Genomic DNA, 19360 nt, shown 5'->3' with positions numbered 1-19360 from the left:
CAGGTTTACCGCTTGTGGGAGTTTCCATAGGACTTATCATTCTTAGTGGAGATGCCACGTAACCCTGACCCTATGACGTTCTCTGTATTACACAACCACACAGTCCCATCGTTGTTGGCTAGGACAGATAATGCTTAACTCCCACCTAATTCAGTAGCAGGAGTGATGACAACCCCTTGGTGTATTAGAGGAGGTAATCATTTGGGTGAACTAGAATGTAATTGTATAATGTATTACAATGGATCCAATACCTGTAAGTTAACTGTTAATGCCAACACCTATGGTACTTCAGTCTATAATGACATTATCCCTTTCAGAGGAGCTCCGAATGGAACCTATTGGTCGTGTGGAAAAATGGCTTACTATAGCATTCCCTCAAACTTGGGAGGTACGGGTACTGTTGGGTTTGTGGTGACAGCTATGAGAACCATTCCGAATGATGAGAGGGATCTGAAGGCTTTGTTTAAAGACTACAAACCCCCTGGAATGAAGAGCGATAAGAGATCCCTCACCGACATCACTCACACTCTGGCACCCGCCTCCAAGTTCAAAGTAACATCTAGTAACACTAGACAAAGATTTCCCCAAGGCATCATTTCCCCCCAATCAATTTAACATGTAATTTGGGCTACGATTAGCTTGCAGTTTTTTTATGAACGCCCAAGAGTCACCACTTAATTCTGGCGCATTATATATTTGAGGAAAAGTTACGGTTTCATTAATAAAGGCTTAGAGTATGTGAATGTTGCTCATCCAATTGATATTCAGTGTAAAAATGAAAACCCCATCCAACTATGGTTTTAATACTTTATCAACATTGTATTATGTCCAACAGGATGTAATGTTGCTACATATTACCACATTTTCAAAATAATGTCATATTATTGTACATGTAGAAAAAGTCTTAAAACAGACACCACAGTTTATATTAATCTCTTTATTTATTTTTTATTACCTTTATTTAACTAGGTAAGTCAGTTAAGAACAAATTCTTATTTTCAATGACAGCCTAGGAACAGTGGGTTAACTGCCTTATTAAGGGAATGATTAGAGGAATGCGCTGTAGTGCTGATTTTACAGTTAGTAAACTATCATGGTAAACATTTCATGAGACATGACACACAGCCAGGCAGGGACCCATGATAGTTCCCATCTTGGAGGCCTGGCAGGGTCTGGAATGGTACTGGGGCTCCTCACAAGCTGCAGGCCTGCAGCTTCTTGTCAGCCTGCTTCAGAGACACCCAGGTGTTGAGCATGGAGGCTCGCAGTTTGGACCACACCAGGTGGTCACTGAGCCCGAAGATCTGAGCAGCAAACTGGGCCGCAGCTTCTGGGGAGAGGACGGTGGAGCAGCCAAGACCTGCGGGAGAGGAGCTCACAGGGTTAAAGTAAACACACAGATACAATAAAAATGGAGAATTACCACACATTACTGAATACACACAGCAAGAAAGACCGCATGCAGGGATGTACTCACCGCTTGGCATGCGAAGGGATGACCAGATGTCCTGTGCCCCCCAGTTGGGGGTGATAGGAGGGCAGTTGATGACTGGGTAGACGGTGTTTCCTGACATCACTGGACCAAGGCCGTTGCTTCTGCCCGCCACAGCCACAAACACAGTTGGTACTCCGTCACCTGGGAAAATACTGCACATTAGCTCATCCATCCTAATATAATGTTTTATATTAGATAGCCACTATACTACACAGTTACTCCACATACCAAGCCATTATTTAAAACACTTTCAGAAAAAAAATGTATAGATCAGAATCTTCCACTCTCAATAAACATAATAAGCAAGCAATGGCTTTTACAATGCATGAACAATCTACGCAGAGGGGTAGCTATATTTGTAGGGGTGCCCAGTAAGCTTAGGGCTAAAAGACTGAGCTCAGCCCACCTTCATATTCAGCTTTGATGCGGAGAGTTTCATCTGGTCCTTTGTGTGCCGAGGTGACTCTGAGTTCACAGGGGATTCCGTAGGAGCCACAGGCCTTCCTGATCTTCTCACAGTGGGCCGTGTCAGAGATGGAGCCCATCAGAACCACCACTCTGCCACTGGCCTGGGGCTCCAGCAGCCGCTAGACAAAAACACACTGCCTGTTAGCCTCTACTGAATGCCTGGACTAACCTATGGGCTGTACTTGTCTGGTCTGCATGTCATTTCATGACAGATTAAAACAAATTAAATTGGTTAATTTGACAGAAGTTGTTCACCTGAGAACCTGATAATGTCTAAGAGATGACACTGGATTGGAACACAATCAATAGACACAACCAGTTAATGTTAAACATTTTTTAACCCCTTTTTTCTCCCCAATTTTGTGGTATCCAATTGGTAGTAGTTACAGTCTTGTCACATTGCTGCAACTCCCGTACCGACTCGGGAGAGGCGAAGGTCGAGAGCCATGCGTCCTCCGAAACACAACCCAACCTACTGCTTCTGCTTCTCGACACAACGCACATCCAACCCAGCCAGACGCACCAATGTGTCGGAGGAAAGACCGCATGCAGGTCACACCTGGTCATCATGCACTGCACCCGCCACAGCAGTCGCTAATGCCGGCCAAACCCTCCCTAACCCGGACGACGCTGGGCCAATTGTGCGTCGCCCCATGGACCTCCCGGTCAGAGCCTGGGCTCGAACCCAGAATCTCTGGTGGCACAGCGACGCAGTGCCTTAGACCACTGCGCCACCCGGGAGGCCACCAGTTAATGTTAAACTACCTGATTCTCTATCAGTATGGTATGTTGATTCAACACAAACACTAGTGCTTGTCCTCCTGATAACAGCTGGTCAGCTCAGGCTCTTTTAGGCTAGAGGGCAATAGGGCACAGGAGTAGTGGGATATACAAGGTTAGCTTACCTTCACGCTTTCAGAGACCCACTCAAAGTTCCTCTTTACCATCTGCATAGCTTCAGGAGTCACCTCCTTCAGGTCCCGGTACACCTGCAGAGAAGAGCACACAGGTTTACACTACAGCTAATGTGGTGTAACTCAAAATCTGAGGTGGTTAAATAATGGCAACATTAGATTTTTTCCATTAAGGGATGGCAGGATGGGAGAATTGAACATAGCAATGCGGGAGATCACCTCACCTGTTTGTCTTTCTGCTGACTCCGATCTCCCGCTGGCCACAGCCTCCAGGAGTCATTGTCAATCACGTCAGCAAGCACTATCTCTTTAGTGCTCACATTCACACCAAACTCAATCTGTCAACAACAAAAAAATACAAAAAACATTCAAAAGCAATGTTTTACGGGAAGACATTAAATTAAAAATGCCCCAACATGACTTCCACATCTAGCTTGTAGCACTGTGCTACCCCCCATGACCAGCAGAGGGTGGTGCTGAGCTGCATACCTTCATGTCCACAAGGGTGCAGTTCTGGGTGGCCCAGGCCCTCTCCAGGACCTCAAAGATGGCCACAGTGCTGCGGTTCATGATGTCCACCTCACAGCGGCCAATGGTGAGCCCAGCCAGAGATAACTTAGTCTCCAGCAGCTGCTCCTCTGACCATTGAGGGTCATTGTTGGCATCGTCCTGGGACAAACACAAATGGTGACAAAGATAAGACATTGATGTAAATTGTAAAACACAGCAATATTTGTATGAAGGAGGATGAGTTGATGCACCTAACTTTCAATGTTGTCCCCTGAGCGGACAATGAATGTGTGCAAATCAAACCGGAAGATTGGATTATGGGAGAGGATATGTTTCTACTGGGCATGATTGGACAGAGAAATACACACACACCTTGAAGAACATTTCCATTTTCAGAGGGTAGAACCTGTAGCCCTCCTTGACCCCTGGGTTCCTCTTGAGAAAGGATCCGGTGGCCACCCTCCGACAGACCCACTCGATTGGTATCATCTCACAGCGGGCCGCCACGAATGCCTTCTCCGACTGCTGCCTCACAAAAGCTGTCTTAATGCCTGAGGGATAGGGACATCACAAGGTCTTACTCAGCCATTGATGATTAAATCAAATGCACTACTACTAAGGCCACGAAGCCAATTAACAGCCAGTCAGATATGCCATTGTCTTAGATGAAGGGGAGGAAAGAGGGCTAGAGTGGGACACATTCTGAGTTGCAACGAATTCATTTCCACAGTTAGGCTTACAACATTTATTTAAAAAATAAACGCAACATGGAGTTATTTCTGATCAAGTAGTGTTTAGTAACAGACTACTGTGATTCCAATGTCAAACACAGGAATGTAACATGGCCTGGATATTCAGAACAGCTGGCCACTGTGCTCAGTTAGACAGAACAATCCCTGATAATAGCTGTTTAATTGCATTCTAGCCTGCAGACGAATCCATTCATGAATTGTTGGCACACTTAAATGTCCCAGAACAATGTATATTTCTCACAGATCCAAGAAGCTTTCGAATTGATTACAAAACAATCTGATGTTCTCGACACTTGAAAGGATGAGAGGTATGGCGGAGGGCACAATTAAACAAAGTATCACAAGCACCCCCACATGCATACATTGCCAAACTAATCATAACATTTACATGTCATTAGCACTTACTAACTTGCATAATTGATAACAGTGTAGCCTGACGACTCACCCGCCTCCTGCAGCAACTTGAAAACACAGCTCGTGGTTCTGTTTGCTATCGCGGCCTTGCCCTCCATCTGGTCCTTCCTCGCTGCATTCCCTGCTGTGATTTGGTCCTTCGACTGGACCAAAACATGGCCTGGCTCATCCGCGAGTTCGAAAATCTGCTTGGTCTTTCCCTCGTTTAGTTTCTGTCCCAGTTTCAGCTCTTCAAAACCAGAAAACAATGAAACAGTGAATAACCCCAAACATTGGTTCATCGATTTTTACGATAAACGCGTGTGTACAATAGACATCTGATTGCATCATCATTTCAATTATCCATCTTGAAATTACTTGATGGACCGTTTTGCAAATGAACAAACATAAGTAATGGGCCTACAAGTTGTACTTTGGTGGAAAACATACCTGATGGAGACGCCATGTTGGAAGACGATCTGCAACCCTGAAAAGTAAAGCAAGCAAAAATATATTAAATCAAGTGTGGGAAATGTACACCCAAAATATCTTATTTATAATTTTCGCAACTTCACCCGCAACCCGTAGAAAAGTCAGCACAGAAAGAGGACTCTGCAATGAGCGAGTTCGTTGTGCAAGGCTTGTTCACTGGGTGGGCGGGGTTTGTTGATTTAGACTCAGTCAAAGTAATGAAGGCCTCTCTCCACGTGGGGGGAAGTTATGCCTCATCACTACATATATCAGCGATACAATGGCTTATTTGTCGTTTTTTGATTAGTATCTCTTGAATACTTTCAAATAAATCTCATTGCACCTTTATCACACACAAAAAAAAAACCCAGGGCGAATGATTGGAAATCTTGGACTAGCTGACATTATCAGTCAGTCATCAAATCTATATACTTTTTTTTCGTCTGTAAATTGTCGGCCTAGTACTTTCGCAATCTGCCACGGATGATTCCGTCTTGCCAGGGGCTGTCAACTCGAAGTAACGTTACATTTTATCGAGTCAATTCAATAGGCTTCATAGCAAGCATCCCCATTTTGTAGCCCTGTACTAGATTGAGCCCGTCTGTGTGTAGACGCTAACCAACAAGAGGAAGCATACTTTCCCGCTAGCACTATTTTTAACACGTGGTCAGTGTGTAAAACGTGGAATTGCACTGCTGTGAGTGTGAAGTATACAAGCTGAGACGCGCAGGGACTGAAGAATGAGCGAGTTCGAAGAATCTGGCATCGGAGAAGAGTGCGGAGTGTTTGGCTGTGTTGCAGCAGGGGAATGGCCAACACAACTAGAAGTTGCCAAAGTGTTAACTTTGGGTCTTGTAGCGCTACAGCACAGGTGAGTTTGTTTTCTAGCTAGCACGTTTACATAGCGCCGTCAACTATTTTGTATACCCATCCGCTAAGCACAAATTCCGACTATCTTTCCCATAATTGATTATACACTTGCTTTATCAAACCCTCAAACCCATTGTGCAACTTTCACTGAGAAAATACATTGGAGGGAGCGGTCCATTTCTCAGAACAACACATGATGTGACGTCAAACTTTCTTGATCACTTCTTGCTAAATTGGACATTTTAAGTGTTACTTTGTTTCCCGTGAAAGTATGGACATCTCGTCCTTTGATTCCAGACTAGCGCTGATACATTTCTCCAATGGAGACTCAACTCAATATCTTTCGTAAAGGTATTGTGTACCACGACTTTCAGACTCTTATTGTATACAGCAGTCAACTGGTTACTATGATGCTAAAACATAATTTTTCACATTCTGACGCCTACCTGTTTTTCTCGGAATGAGTCAGAGGCTGCCATGGAACAGACTGAGTTGATCTCTATAATAGGAATGTATTGATCCTCCTCTTTGTACTGGAAGTCAATACTCTCAGCACAGCTGCCCCCAGTGTCATGCCTTTTCACAGGTCTATGTGTATCTATAAAAATAAAACAAGGAATCAATAGGGTCAGTACATCAGAGATTGAGTTGAGGGGTTAAATGCCTTTACTCAATTTTTACTGTGTGTAGAAGTCTGTGACACATGGGTTGTGTTCATATAGGGCGAATATATAGGCAGCCCAATTCTGATCTTTTTCCCACAAATTGGTCTTTTGACCAATTTGGATCTGACCGAATATCTGAAGTGGTTGATCAAAAGACCAATTTAGTGGAGAAAACAAATATCAGAATTGGGGCTGCCATGATGTACAAAAGAGCTATCTGGCGCAGATTCTTGACCTTGGTCCTCTCAAATTGATCGTGCTAATGTGCTCGAAGAATATTTCAAAATGTGTACAAAAGAATGTGATCTCTTCAGATTTTGATGACAGATTGTAATCTTGATTTTACTGAAAACACTGTTCTACTTTTTGAACAGATGGGATACACATAAGCCATATTGCAGTTTTGTAAAGGCCAATGTTGTAGTCTTTTCTCAGCAGTTTCCTGACTCTTTACCAACCCACCCTCTCGTGATTTGATTAGGAGACTCCTTGGCAAGTCACTGGACTGACTCACCCAGTCACACTGTCCATCGTTAGTCTGTTACTGAGCCTTTGGTCATGTGTGGATTTTAAAATGAGATAAGACATTCTCGTGATGTGACAAACATAATTGTTGATGGAGGAGGTACAATTTAACCTTGATCCAATGCTTTCCTCTTCAGCCCTCTTTTTGCTGTCGCGTCCTCTCTTTTATCCATCTCAGCATTGCCTGTAAGAAACCAATAGGCATATGACAAATCAGTGTTAATGCACAATATCAGAACCTCTTTTCCTCCACCAGGTTCTGCTGTCTCCGACCACCAGCTTTGGGGCTGATGGGGGTTAATTTTTAATCTGAGAAATTAGCTTGTTATAGGCTATAACATAGAGATGTGGGAAATGTCTGAAGATGTAATGGCTTGTCTGTTATCTTTTATATGGTCACCACTAAATTATATTGAGTGACCTTCGGTTTATCTACAATTTCTATCTGAGGCACTTTTTATTTTTTTACCTGTGTATGCTCGTTTGTCCTCATTCCTGGGGATAACCTCATAACTTTGAGCTGTGTAAGAGTTAACTGGACGAGTCCTCTCTTCATGTCCCATTCTTGCAGTTGCTCTATCTGACGACATGAAAATGGCATCTTTGCCATCCTCGTACCCCATCATGGCCGCCCCAGCCAAAATGGCACCAGCCTCTGTTTGTTCCTCATATCTCATGGCAGGTCCACTATCCGACCTGGTCAAAATGGCATCCACCTCATCATAGAACCTCATAAGGTGGCGCGGGTCCGTGCCGTCAGCCCTTCCCCTCTGTAAGGAGCGGTACAGGTACTTGAGGTTCTTGTATTTGGTGTGACACTGCTTCCAGTCACGCTCCACCCCCTGCTGCAGTAGTCGGCAGGAGATCTGCACAAAGATGTCCCTCTTCCTGGTGGAGCTCTGCAGCTGCCTGCACACGCCCTCTTCAGACCACACCTGGATCAGTGCACGCACCTCCTGGTCACTCCAGTTCCGTCCTGTGTCAGACACCGTTACCACGTGGAACTGCTCGGCGCTAGACTGGTCCAGTGGTGATATGTGGGCCTCTATTAGGGTGGGAGACAGAATAGTGAGTGGGCAACGGGCATAGCTGTTAAATTTCAGAAGGCATTTCTGCTGTAGGTTATTTGGTTACACATACCTAATTCCCTTTGATTTGGGTCTGTGTCCAGCTCATAATCGTCACTATTGTCATCTGAAAGAGACATTTGTTCCAGGACTGTAAAAAGTAGAACTAAGACTAGGCAATGTACTCATTCAGTATCATCATTCATTAAAACCTCACCATCTATCTCAATGACCAGGTCTCCTGCAGGTGCTGTTGACTGTGTCTGGCCTCCAAGAATTTCCAGCCTCCCAGCTCCCTGGTCAACATCAGGTCCTCTCCTCTGCATATCATGGTTCCCATCCTTCCCATCAAGTCCCCTATCCAGCAATATGGCCTCCAACTCGTCGAAGAATTTCATGTACCTTCCTGGGCCACTGCCGCTGCTGCCTGCAGCGGCCTGGGCGCTCTTGGCCATCTTGTACTCATACTTGAGGTTCTTATATTTTGTGCGGCATTGTTTCCAGTTGCGCACCACTCCGAAACCTCTTTGCATGCGGCGGGCCATCTCCTGGAAGATGGCCTTGTTGCGTAGCGTCCCTTTCAGACGCTGCCGGACGTGGCGGTCAGACCAGACGCACAGCAGAGCCCGCACCTCCTCATCTGTCCAGTGGCGGCCCCCCTCCGGGCCCACGCATTGGGCGTAGGGGAGAGCCCCATGAAGAATCTGACCCGGGCCTCCTAAACGAACACACACATACGCTTACATTTTTAAAGGAATGTGAATCAAGGGATACTTTTTTGATATGGTCTGTTACAGATACTCGGGTTTATTTAGATTCAGTGTAATCCTTTTTCTAGGCTACTGGTATGTGACTCCAGTTGTGTCCGAGTCAACATCTTGGTCACAAAGCAGCCTCTGAGGCTTCTTATTTAGATGAGGGATCATTTAAAGACTGCTAGTTAGACTACTGCTGCATATACTAAACAACTTAAGATTTGGTACTACATTTATTAGGCATAGTCTATGGTCCACTGTTTTTCTGACATTATCTTAACAATCCATCACTCACAGCTAGTGTGTTGGGATGTCGCAGCTCGTTTTATTTCATTGCTTCCTATAACCTACGCCAATTGCTATATACTGTAATTGTTTCAAAGTTTCCATATACAAATATTTTGTAAGCACTTGTATATTTCTCTCCCAATATAACACTGTTCCTGTAACTCCGAGTTACCTTCCTGCATTGTGACTAAGGAAGAGTGGGCCTCTTTCTCACTGGTCAGATCCTCCTCCTCCTCTTCCACCAAGTCACTTGGGGTCATTTGGGTGTCCATCATGGCTGCTGCCCCCTGATTGTAGTTGTTGAATGTGCCTGGTGATTCAGCCTTCCTGGGTTGCAGTCCCAGCCTCCTGCACTGGGCTTGACACTCCCTCCAGTCCCGCAGCACGCTGAGCCCTCTCAGCTGCTCTGAGATGCATTCAAATGTGGCTCTGCTGCTGACGCCTGAATGCTGAGCTGCTCCCAGCTCCCCCCACACTGACAGAAGAGCCAGCACCTCCGCTTCCCCCCACTGTCCTGCTGTTCCTGTCTCCTCTACCTCTACCGTGTCTTCTTCACCTCTTCTTTGTCTCCCTGCTCCTCTCTCCATGTTTGAGCTGACCTGGAAACGCTTCTTTCTCTCCCAGCCCCCCTTCCTCTGCTGCCCGGTTCCCTAGGCAACCAGGCGTTTAAGCCTGAGAGGAACGCCCACGCAGCCTCACTACTGGCTTAAGCTTTGTGATGTGGGGGAGGGATGGACTGTAATCCGAGAAGCAGCTTGGCAAATCGTCTGCAGCGCAAGGCCACTCCATATAAGGAAACTCCACTGCAGATACACACAACCCCCATTTCTCCCCCCACACCACTTCTCCTTCACCAAAACGGTTTAGTCTGCCCCAAGGCATTATGCATGAATAAAAGCTGGCCTCAAACATGTTGCATCAAGCAAAGTCGAGTAGGTTTGGGTGTAAGAGATTTAAGGACTGCTGTGTCATTGTTGCAAGTGTTTCCACCTCACTAAAACTGTCATTCAAGCAATCTATTTGTTTTTGTTTACCTAGGGGTCAGGAAAGTGCTGGGATTGTCACAAGCAATGGAGTCAACCCACCAACGTACAACACCCTCAAGGTACAAATGTGTGACAAACAGAACCATTCAGTATGGAAACATGAAAGAGAAATGGCTACAATCCTACTCATTCTAGATTACAAAGATACTCAACTTGTCCTCTAATTTACACAACATCCCATCAGTGGCCTCAAACTAGGCATAATACTATCACCCCCCCCCCCCCAAACAACAAAACACATTTTTAAACCCTTCCATCTGTGGGAGATTCAGTCCTATTAGTTAACTAAAATCTCAGAAGTACAAGGAGAGAACACACTGTATAGAAATGAGACACTTGTAGCATAAAAACAGGCATGTGATATCATCACTTAAAGCTTTACTAATCACAGTTTGGCTACATTTATTTTTAATGCACAGGGTTTTAGGAGAGCAAAGTTCAGTGTGTGTGTGCCCAAGATGTCCCTGTCTGCCTATGTGTTGTGATTATCTACGTCTCTTCCCAACTCAGGGAATGGGCTTAGTGAACAACGCCTTCCCACCTGAGAACCTTTTGAAGCTGCGCTACGGTAACCTGGGCATCGGGCACACACGCTACTCCACCACGGGCATCTCTGAGCTGCAGAACTGCCAGCCCTTTGTGGTGGACACACTGCACGGCAAGATCGCTGTGGCACACAACGGGGAGCTGGTCAATGCAGCTGCACTGCGTAAGAAGGTGGGTTGTGCTGTCATATCCACCGACCTTGTGTGTTTTCTGTTTTAAAGGTACATTACTGTGTGTGTTATGTGTATGGCAGGTGATGCGTCACGGCGTGGGCCTGTCCACCAGCTCAGACAGTGAGCTCATCACCCAGCTGCTGGCTCTGACTCCACCCATGGAGGAGCTGGATGCCCCTGACTGGGTTGCCAGGTTGGTTCTAGAACCTTCTATTCTAATAATACCCCATCTCCTGTGACACTCTTCTTCATCTTGATTGTTTATTCTCGCCATTGCAGGATAAAGAACCTGATGCATGAGACCCCGACATCCTACTCGCTGCTGGTGATGTACACAGATGTGATCTATGCTATCCGTGACCCGTATGGAAACAGACCCCTCAGTATTGGGCGCCTCGTCCCCATTTCTAAACTCCACACTGCAGGTATTTTTGGTCCTTCCTTAGCGCTGCATGGTATTTTTGGATCTCTTGATTTGTGCATTATCTATGAGCAGGGTTACTAATCTATAATCAAATATAGAGCAGCACCCTTAAAGAGGTGGAAGAGGATGGATGATTGACAGGCCATACTCTGTCCACTGTCAGGTGCTGGCGAGGGGGAGACAGAGGGCTGGGTGGTGTCATCAGAGTCCTGCAGCTTCCAGTCCATCGGTGCCAAGTGAGTGCTCTCATCACCATGGTTACCGTTCTCTTATTGCCATGGCAATGTGTGGCTCACAAGCCTCTTTCTGCTCGGTCTGGTCCTCAGGTACTACAGAGAGGTGATGCCTGGAGAGATAGTCCAGATCTCCAAACACGGTGTGAAGTCCCTAAGCATCGTCCCTCGCCCTGAGGGAGACCTCCCTGCATTCTGCATCTTTGAATATGTCTACTTTGCCAGACCAGATTCCATATTTGAAGGTAGGCATATTTAGAAGTTGGCCTAGCTAATAACACTAAAACTGATTTAGTACTTAGTCGGTGAGAGTAGTGAATAGTTTGACTGGGAGATTATGGCACACAATGTGTTTTTTTTAAAAACATTTATTTAACTAGGCAAGTCAGTTTAAAAAAAACAATAATCTTATTTACCATGACGTCCTACTGGGGAGCAATGCCTTGTTCAGGGGCAGAATGACAGATTTTCACCGTGTCAGCTCGGGGATGTGATCCAGCAACCTTTTGGTTACTGGCCCAACGCTCTAACCACTAGGTTACCTGCCTTTGGCCTGATGCCAGAGCACCTATAGTTTCCTCCTGGTGTTTCAGGTCAGATGGTGTACACGGTGAGGCAGCGCTGTGGACGTCAGCTGGCCGTTGAGGCCCCTACAGAGGCAGACGTGGTCAGCACTGTGCCCGAGTCTGCTACACCGGCTGCACTGGGATATGCTCAACAGGTGAGGCAGCAAAAACACACTGATCAGGTCTTCTCTGTTTTCCATGACCATTTAGTAGTCGCCTATAGGACGTTTTGATAAGTTGCATGTCTTGACTATTCTTTCATTTTTTTTATGCTTGGTATGTATGCATGTGCTCCTCTTGGGCTTCAGTCTGTACTATGCTGTTCCATCTCTGCAGTCGGGACTGCCGTACGTGGAGGTTCTGTGTAAGAATCGCTATGTTGGGAGAACGTTTATTCAACCAAACACACGCCTCAGGCAGTTGGGGGTGGCCAAGAAGTTTGGGGCACTGACAGACAACTTTATAGGCAAGCGAGTGGTGCTCGTTGATGACTCCATTGTCAGGGGCAACACCATCTCCCCCATAATAAAGCTCTTAAAGGAAGCAGGAGCCACAGAGGTGAGTGGCCCAGAGTTGGATCATTATCAGCCCTCTTTCTATCAATTATACTGCAGGTAATCTCTCCTTGTTATAATGGTTGAGTACTATACTAAGTTTGGTCTCGCGTTGTCTGTAATGACCACCCATTTTGGTTGCTTACCTCCCTCCTATAGGTTCACATCCGTGTTGCCTCACCACCCATCAGGTTCCCATGCTACATGGGCATCAACATCCCCACAAAAGAGGAACTCATCGCTAACAGGCCAGAGTTTGAGGACATTGCGGGCTACATTGGTGAGATTTGGAACGCTACAAAGTTCATGTTTTTGAGAGTAGTCCCCTCTAGATTCACATTTTGATCTGTGACTTGAGACATGGTTGGCTAACACCAGTTGTATGTGTGGCAAACTGATGTGTTCTGTAGGTGCAACCAGTGTGAGGTATCTGTCGGTTGAGGGCCTGTTATCAGCGGTGCAGGGAGGAATCCCCTCCCTCCAGGGGAAGGATGAGAGGATCAACACCAATGCCAGCAGGAGAGTGGGCCACTGCACCGCCTGCCTCACAGGCAAATACCCTGTGGAACTGGAGTGGTGACCGTTGACCACAACCCTCTCAAGTCAGACACAGCTGAAGCTACCATAGATGACCACAACCAAACTGTTCTCGATCACACTACTGCTGTTTATTGTACTTAACCCTGAATCATTTGGGGGCATTAATGCTGCCATTCTGGCAACACAACCGTATGCATGTATTACATTTGAACCCAGCCTTTTCATTCCACGTAAGATTACATTCCATTGTTACTGAAAAGCAACATTTTGTGAGGTGAAAGTAGCTGTGTTCCAACCCCTTATTTCTATCCTCTCATAGGAGAGATGTTACAAGTTGCCTTATCAGCTGTAAGACGCAGCAATGTTTAGTAGAAACAACTTGCCTTTGTTTCATATAGCCAAAAATCTTTAAATAGGAAAATACATATGCAGACCTGTTTAAAGTAGTTGAATCTTGTCTCCCTTATTTACATGAATCCTCTTGTAAAGTACATTTCAGATTCTTTATGTTGATCATAATTAGATTTTCCCTATTGTGATATGTAAGAAAATGTAAGGTGATAAAATAAATGCATACAGCCAAAAAGTTTTCAAACTTGTTTTATTACAAAGTCATTTAGTATGTATTTTATGCATCTATCTGTTCCAAAAACAGCTATTGTTATCCCAAGGGGGCATAAAAAAAGACCTCGTGGGAACACTGTAACAAATGAGTCATTGGAACATGTTTTAAAAGCTGATAAAACAGCAACATATTTAACAGTCATATCATCTAGAGGTGCAGGCCTTTCTGTGGGCTGACATCATTTATACAGAAGCTGTCTCCTAGAGAAACTGGGGAAAGAAGGGAGGCTGGTTAACATGAGAAACAAAATGAATCTTCAACGACAACACAGAACAGACTGAATAAGGTCATGGTTACCTTGGCGAACAGCCACATTGGCACTCTGCCTTGACAGGTGACTTTCCTGGGGGGAGAAATGGTCTCATCAGAACTGAATATATTCATTGCGGTGGTCAAAGTTCAGAATTTTATTTTCCAAGAAACGAACCTGGATGAATCCCAACAAATCTGTTGTATTTCGCTCTCTAAAACAGGAGACAGGACAGCAATGTTACAAAATAGAAGGAAACAAAATACTGGTATTCTGTGTGTACATTGTTTCTGTGGAAGACCCTTACACAAGCAGGAGAGGGCTGATCAACATGCAGGCCAGACCAGGAGCCTGCAGCTTTCCTGACTGCTGCGTCTGAGTGGTGATGGGGGCTGTGGCGGATCTGAAACAGGCTGGCCCTATGCGGGCTCCAGGTGTGGGAGTCACAGGAGATGTCCCTCTGGATGGAGGATAGATGCGTGGAGGACAAGTGGCTGTCTAAGCGATTCTGGCACCTGATCATTTCTCTCCTCTGGCGGAGAGATCCTGGTGAGTACACGCAGGAGTTGTCTCTGAAGCGTTTGGACTCTGGGGAATGTTTCTGGACCAGCTCCCTGCGACGCTTCCTCATGACAGAGTGGTGAGGAGACAGGGCCAGGGCAGCCAGAGCAGAGGAGGAGGGGCCTCTGGTGGTCTCTGCTCTCCTCTCACACATGCGACAGGAGGGGACCGATTTGCCCTGACAGACAAGCTTGTGGTATTTGCCCTGACACACAAGCTTGTGGTAAAGCTTCTGGAAGTCCTCATCGATCTGCTTAGTGGAGTTCCTTAGACTGATGGATGGGGAGAATGAATCCAGGGAATAGTGTCGCTGGAGCTTTGGCTGAGCTGCCCCAGCAGTAGACTCCTGATGTGTGACTCGAGATGAGTGGACTTTCAGTTGGGAGGTACTGCAGGCGTCTAGGTGGTGAAGCTTCCTGGGTGACATCAGAGGACTCTGAAAAGAGGGGGAAAACGCAGGGGAAGATCTGGGTTCCACCGTCACCATGTTTCTCTGATATCCAGCCACGCCTGATTTGAGGCTTCTATGGTCAGTGTTAGGAGATGCACGCTGGCCTTCCCAGCTCAGCAGTCTGGCTCTGTAGGGACTCTGTGCTGCTGAGACAGACCGCTCTGTGTCTGAAGACATGTCCATACTGACCACAGGGCGTACTGCTGTGAAAATCCTCTGACTGGGGACGGCACACCTCAGAGATGGGCTGCTCAACCCTCCTGCTGTGTCAGGACTGAAGACAAGGGTAGTATACCTAACCCTGGTGGGTGGGGCAGAGGACATAGACACCGTGAAGGTTTGGTTTAGGGGGGCCTCATCTAGCTCAGGGTTCTCCTGTAGGGAGGAGTCTGCAGAGGGAGGGGAGGAGGCTGCAGAGAGAGGGGAGGAGGCTGCAGAGAGAGGGGAGGAGGGAGCAGAGGAGGCTGCAGAGGGAGGGGAGGAGGCTGCAGAGGGAGGGGAGGAGGGAGCAGAGGAGGCTGCAGAGGGAGGGGAGGAGGCTGCAGAGGGAGGGGAGGAGGCTGCAGAGGGAGGGGAGGAGGCTGCAGAGGGAGGGGAGGAGGGAGCAGAGGAGGCTGCAGAGGGAGGGGAGGAGGCTGCAGAGGGAGGGGAGGAGGGAGCGGAGGCTGCAGAGGAGGGAGCAGAGGGAGGGGAAGAGGGAGGAGCAGAGGGAGGGGAAGAGGGAGGGGAAGAGGGAGGGGCAGAGGGAGGAGCAGAGGGAGGGGAAGAGGGAGGGGAAGAGGGAGGAGCAGAGGGAGGGGAAGAGGGAGGGGAAGAGGGAGGAGCAGAGGGAGGGGAATAGGGAGGGGAATAGGGAGGGGAATAGGGAGGGGAAGAGGGAGCAGAGGCGGCAGGACTGGAGCCTGCAGAGGAAGGACAAGAGGAGAAGTCCATCAGTGGAAAAGAGCGAGACGGTTGTCCATTTCCTGAATTTGTCCGCTTCCTGGGTGACTGCCTCTCTGCTGGCCACTTCTGGAGGATGACCTTGGTCTGTGGAGGAGGATGGGTGCCGTTTGTCCTTTTGAGGTTAAACTTTGGACTCTTGGGATTACTCACATTCAGTGTGGTGTTCTGAGATGTTGGGAGGATGGATTGGCTAATGTTGAGGTCAGGTTTTCTGTGAGCTGGTCTCAGGGTGCTGTTGAAGTTTCTGTTAGACGACCACCTGAGTCTGTGGTACCTCCTTAGCACCCCTACAGCCGCGTCGGACACATGTTGGCGCCTCCAGGCCTCTCCTATCTGACTGAGCATGCTGGGATACAGCTCCTGTAGAGTGCTCCGTTGACCGCTCAGAGAGCGCTCCAGCTCCCAATCCTGCTCCTCTGGTGCCCCCCACAGGTTACTTCTAGTCTCATTCACCTTGGAATTGTCCACCCCTGTTGGAGGCGATATAAATCCAATTTATTCATCAGAAATGTCAAAAACAAAAGAAAGTGCTGCAGTTGTATTTCATAAAGTCACTGGGGTTTATGTTGAAATAATTAACGTACAGTGGCTGTTCTCGGCAGCCTGATGCATAGCAGAATCGTTACTGGGGGCAGTGACAGCACTCGTGTCTAAGGCACCCTCATCGACACAATCACTGTTGGCATCATACTGGTGGTATGAGATGTCCATCTGTTGGAAAACACGAGAAGTACAGTAAGATTTATTTTTCCATGGGGTTTTGTTATGTGTATTTAAATATTATTCTTGACAAACGCTACTATTATTTCTACTAGTATAACATTGCATTTTAGCTACACTGCTTATATATTTATATACTGGATTCTTGACATATCTGGATTACTGTTACGGTGCCGCTTGGGTTAATTGACTCATTCGGACATTAAGATTTTATATGTATTGATTATTCGCATAATTGTTGACCTTTTACTACATTGTTAGGAGCTAGTAACATAAGCATTGTGTGGCACTCGCTATAACATCTGCAAAACGGTGTATGTGACCAACAACTTTGATTTTATGCTATAGTAATGTGAACTGTTAACATCTGGTTGGACTCTAGTCTCCAAACAGACAGATCTGTTCTGTCCACAATCAGTTTTCTGTGTGTGTAGGTCATTGCTCGATAGATTTGTATTTATTTATATATTACCTTTATTTAACTAGGCAAGTCAGTTAAGAACAAATTCTTATTTTCAATGACGGCCTAGGAACAGTGGGTTAACTGCTTGGCTACCTAGGCTACCCTGCCGCCCCAGATTGGGAGAACTCCAATTAGATTAAGTAAAAGCAATTTACCTTGAAGTATCCAGTGGTGTCATGTGGCCTGTGTATTTCAGAAATATCTGAAATAGCAAAACATAACTTGAATATAGATTTAGATCAATTGAACAAGTGCACATCTCACAGAGAAACAACATGTTGTAGTTCCCTACCTCCTAGTGACAGCTCTGCCAGGCCAGCATCACTCTAAAGAAGGTAGATAAGAGGTGTGATCCAGAAAGAGATTCCTCAGAAAAATGTAAAGTCAACATAAACAGAAAATGTACAAAGTGGATGTAAAATAATTAGCCACAGATCATTTACAAACCTTTGACAATTCCAGCTTTGACAGCGCCAACTCTGACTTGAACATGCAACGGCTCACATCTTCTCCATCCAATGACAGGATACATGAAAAAAAACAAGAAAACATCAAGGCATGGAGCCAATTCTTTTGAGTCCAGATGGTTTACCCATCAACATAAAGCTGGCTACTTGTTGTTGACAAGACTAAACAATTATTCTTCAAGCACTGAAGGTCCACAGTGACACCATAAACTGACTTTTGTTTACCTTGGGGAGTTATGTCCTCCAGGTTCACCTCAGTCCCATCATCATGCAGCTTTGAATACTGTTGAGCCAGAAAGAGTAAATACAGGCACATTTGGATGTTTCCCTATAGGGGGGAGGTCAGAGACCTGGCCGTGTGGTGCCAGGATAACAACCTCTCCCTCAATGTGATCAAGACGAAGGACTACAGTCGTGAAGAGGGCAGGACAAAGCCTATTCCCCCTCAGGAGACTGAAAATATTTGATATGGGTCCTCAGATCCTTAAAAGGCTTTACAGCTGCACCATCAAGGGCATCACTGCCTGGTATGGCAATGGCTTGGCCTCCGACCGCAAGGCACTACAGAGGGTAGTGCGTATGGTCTACACTGCTGCTACTCTCTGTTCATTATCTATGCATAGTCACTAACTCTACCTACATGTACATATTACCTCGACTAACCTGTGCCTCGTTATGTTATTTTACTGCTGCTCTTCAATTATTTGTTGTTATTTTTTACTCATCCATCTTTTTTTAATTTTTTTTTTACTTAACTCTTATTTTTCTTAAAACTGCATTGTTGGTTATTAAGGGCGGGCTTGTAAGTAAACATTTCACTAAGGTCTAAACCTGTTATATTCGGGGCATGTGACAAATACAATTTGATTTGGTACATGCTTAGTAGTCCTGAGTGCCATTGATGAGGGGTGTGCATTGTTGGAGCATTTCGTCCCGTGGCCATAAGGGGGATGTTGGCGAGAAAGACTAGCTACTACCAAAGTGAGTCGCTACATACGGTTTGAAAACTGCATCTGCTCTGCTACTACTAGTTAGTTGGCGAACACCAAAAGAGTGTGTCTTTTCTAACTATGATCATCATACAAAATCGTCAGAAGAATACTACAAACTTCTAGTTACAGTCACGGGCTCACGGCAGAGTTACAAGTTAGCCAACGTTAGCTAAACTGACGTTCCCTAACGTTAACTAGCTACCAGTCCATTTCCACCTACCTTCTCAACGATTCTCTCCAGATTATCAGTGTAAATCTTGACATTGTTCTGAAATTTATTTTTTACGAAGTCGTTCATGTTGTCAGTCTTTATCAATCAAAACACTAAAACGAAAAAAATGTATTCCCCTCATTTGTTTGCTTCTCTCCGGGTCAAGGGCTCTGACTAGCGGAATACAGCTTCGACCGGAAGTAGTTTTTTTTGTAGCAGGTTAGGATAATTAATGGGGTAGGTTAGGAGACAGGTTTAGGTTATGAAAATGTTTAGGTTTTATGGTTAGCTAAATTGATATTCTAACCTGATGCAAAAAGTCCCTTCAGGTCGTAGCTGTACTCCAGCTAGTCACGAAAATATTTTTAAATTTCCCGCAACAACATACTGAACTATGATTGGATGTTTCACTATGTGACA

At 45.9% G+C, this 19360-nt stretch overlaps 3 protein-coding genes across 6 annotated transcripts; 1 reads left to right on the top strand and 2 right to left on the bottom strand.

Annotated features, from left to right (window-relative positions):
* Positions 1-922: 922 nt before the first annotated feature.
* Positions 923-9897, bottom strand: paics (phosphoribosylaminoimidazole carboxylase, phosphoribosylaminoimidazole succinocarboxamide synthetase). 3 transcript variants are annotated; one of them, XM_021599442.3, is made up of 15 exons: positions 9346-9897; positions 8348-8848; positions 8204-8257; positions 7533-8108; positions 7176-7247; positions 6320-6471; positions 4983-5019; positions 4585-4782; positions 3760-3938; positions 3367-3546; positions 3102-3215; positions 2869-2952; positions 1902-2082; positions 1478-1636; positions 923-1360 (listed from the first exon to the last, which is right to left on the bottom strand). In XM_021599442.3, exons 1-15 carry the CDS (start codon positions 9758-9760, stop codon positions 1194-1196), a joined length of 3069 nt encoding a protein of 1022 aa, XP_021455117.3. In that variant the 5' UTR covers positions 9761-9897; the 3' UTR covers positions 923-1193. The 3 variants fall into 3 exon arrangements, with proteins under 3 accessions (XP_021455117.3, XP_090087980.1, XP_021455118.1); XM_090231854.1 differs by lacking the exons at positions 6320-6471; positions 7176-7247; positions 7533-8108; ... (1 more) ...; positions 8348-8848; positions 9346-9897 and adding an exon at positions 5436-5572; XM_021599443.3 differs by lacking the exons at positions 6320-6471; positions 7176-7247; positions 7533-8108; ... (1 more) ...; positions 8348-8848; positions 9346-9897 and adding an exon at positions 5108-5211.
* Positions 5436-13841, top strand: LOC110521685 (amidophosphoribosyltransferase). 2 transcript variants are annotated; one of them, XM_021599445.3, is made up of 11 exons: positions 5436-5874; positions 10212-10278; positions 10730-10936; positions 11019-11131; positions 11218-11363; positions 11526-11598; positions 11689-11840; positions 12189-12316; positions 12498-12719; positions 12875-12995; positions 13126-13841. In XM_021599445.3, exons 1-11 carry the CDS (start codon positions 5744-5746, stop codon positions 13293-13295), a joined length of 1530 nt encoding a protein of 509 aa, XP_021455120.1. In that variant the 5' UTR covers positions 5436-5743; the 3' UTR covers positions 13296-13841. The 2 variants fall into 2 exon arrangements, with proteins under 2 accessions (XP_021455120.1, XP_021455121.1); XM_021599446.3 differs by lacking the exon at positions 5436-5874 and adding an exon at positions 6020-6224.
* Positions 13840-19351, bottom strand: hjurp (Holliday junction recognition protein). The gene is made up of 10 exons (XM_090231855.1): positions 18950-19351; positions 17963-18020; positions 17718-17776; positions 17563-17596; positions 17426-17472; positions 16672-16798; positions 14438-16557; positions 14308-14344; positions 14178-14223; positions 13840-14089 (listed from the first exon to the last, which is right to left on the bottom strand). The coding sequence occupies exons 1-10, from the start codon at positions 19025-19027 to the stop codon at positions 14059-14061; spliced, it is 2637 nt and encodes an 878-aa protein (XP_090087981.1). The 5' UTR covers positions 19028-19351; the 3' UTR covers positions 13840-14058.
* Between the last annotated feature and the right edge of the window lie 9 nt (positions 19352-19360).

This window comes from Oncorhynchus mykiss, chromosome 4 (assembly GCF_057628025.1).
Source record: "Oncorhynchus mykiss isolate SJ-2025 chromosome 4, ASM5762802v1, whole genome shotgun sequence".
NCBI classification, from domain to species: domain Eukaryota; kingdom Metazoa; phylum Chordata; class Actinopteri; order Salmoniformes; family Salmonidae; genus Oncorhynchus; species Oncorhynchus mykiss.
The sequence above is the reverse complement of the archived record's forward strand: the minus strand, read 5'-3'. Positions and strand labels throughout refer to the sequence as shown.

Bases quoted from the DNA above. Each gene is read 5' to 3' on its own strand.
- hjurp (XM_090231855.1), bottom strand. From the start codon at position 19,027: ATGAACGACTTCGTAAAAAATAAATTTCAGAACAATGTCAAGATTTAC. The intron at 16,799-17,425 runs GTAAATTGCTTT...GTTTTCCAACAG, and splicing joins ACACCACTGGATACTTCAAG to ATGGACATCTCATACCACCA. The intron at 14,345-14,437 runs GTAAGGGTCTTC...CTCCTGTTTTAG, and splicing joins ATCAGCCCTCTCCTGCTTGT to AGAGCGAAATACAACAGATT.
- LOC110521685 (XM_021599445.3), top strand. From the start codon at position 5,744: ATGAGCGAGTTCGAAGAATCTGGCATCGGAGAAGAGTGCGGAGTGTTT. The intron at 12,317-12,497 runs GTGAGGCAGCAA...CCATCTCTGCAG, and splicing joins CACTGGGATATGCTCAACAG to TCGGGACTGCCGTACGTGGA. The intron at 12,996-13,125 runs GTGAGATTTGGA...TGTGTTCTGTAG, and splicing joins GGACATTGCGGGCTACATTG to GTGCAACCAGTGTGAGGTAT.
- paics (XM_021599442.3), bottom strand. From the start codon at position 9,760: ATGGAGAGAGGAGCAGGGAGACAAAGAAGAGGTGAAGAAGACACGGTA. The intron at 3,939-4,584 runs GTGAGTCGTCAG...CCTATCCCTCAG, and splicing joins CAAGTTGCTGCAGGAGGCGG to GCATTAAGACAGCTTTTGTG. The intron at 2,083-2,868 runs GTAAGCTAACCT...GTTTTTGTCTAG, and splicing joins GGGTCTCTGAAAGCGTGAAG to CGGCTGCTGGAGCCCCAGGC.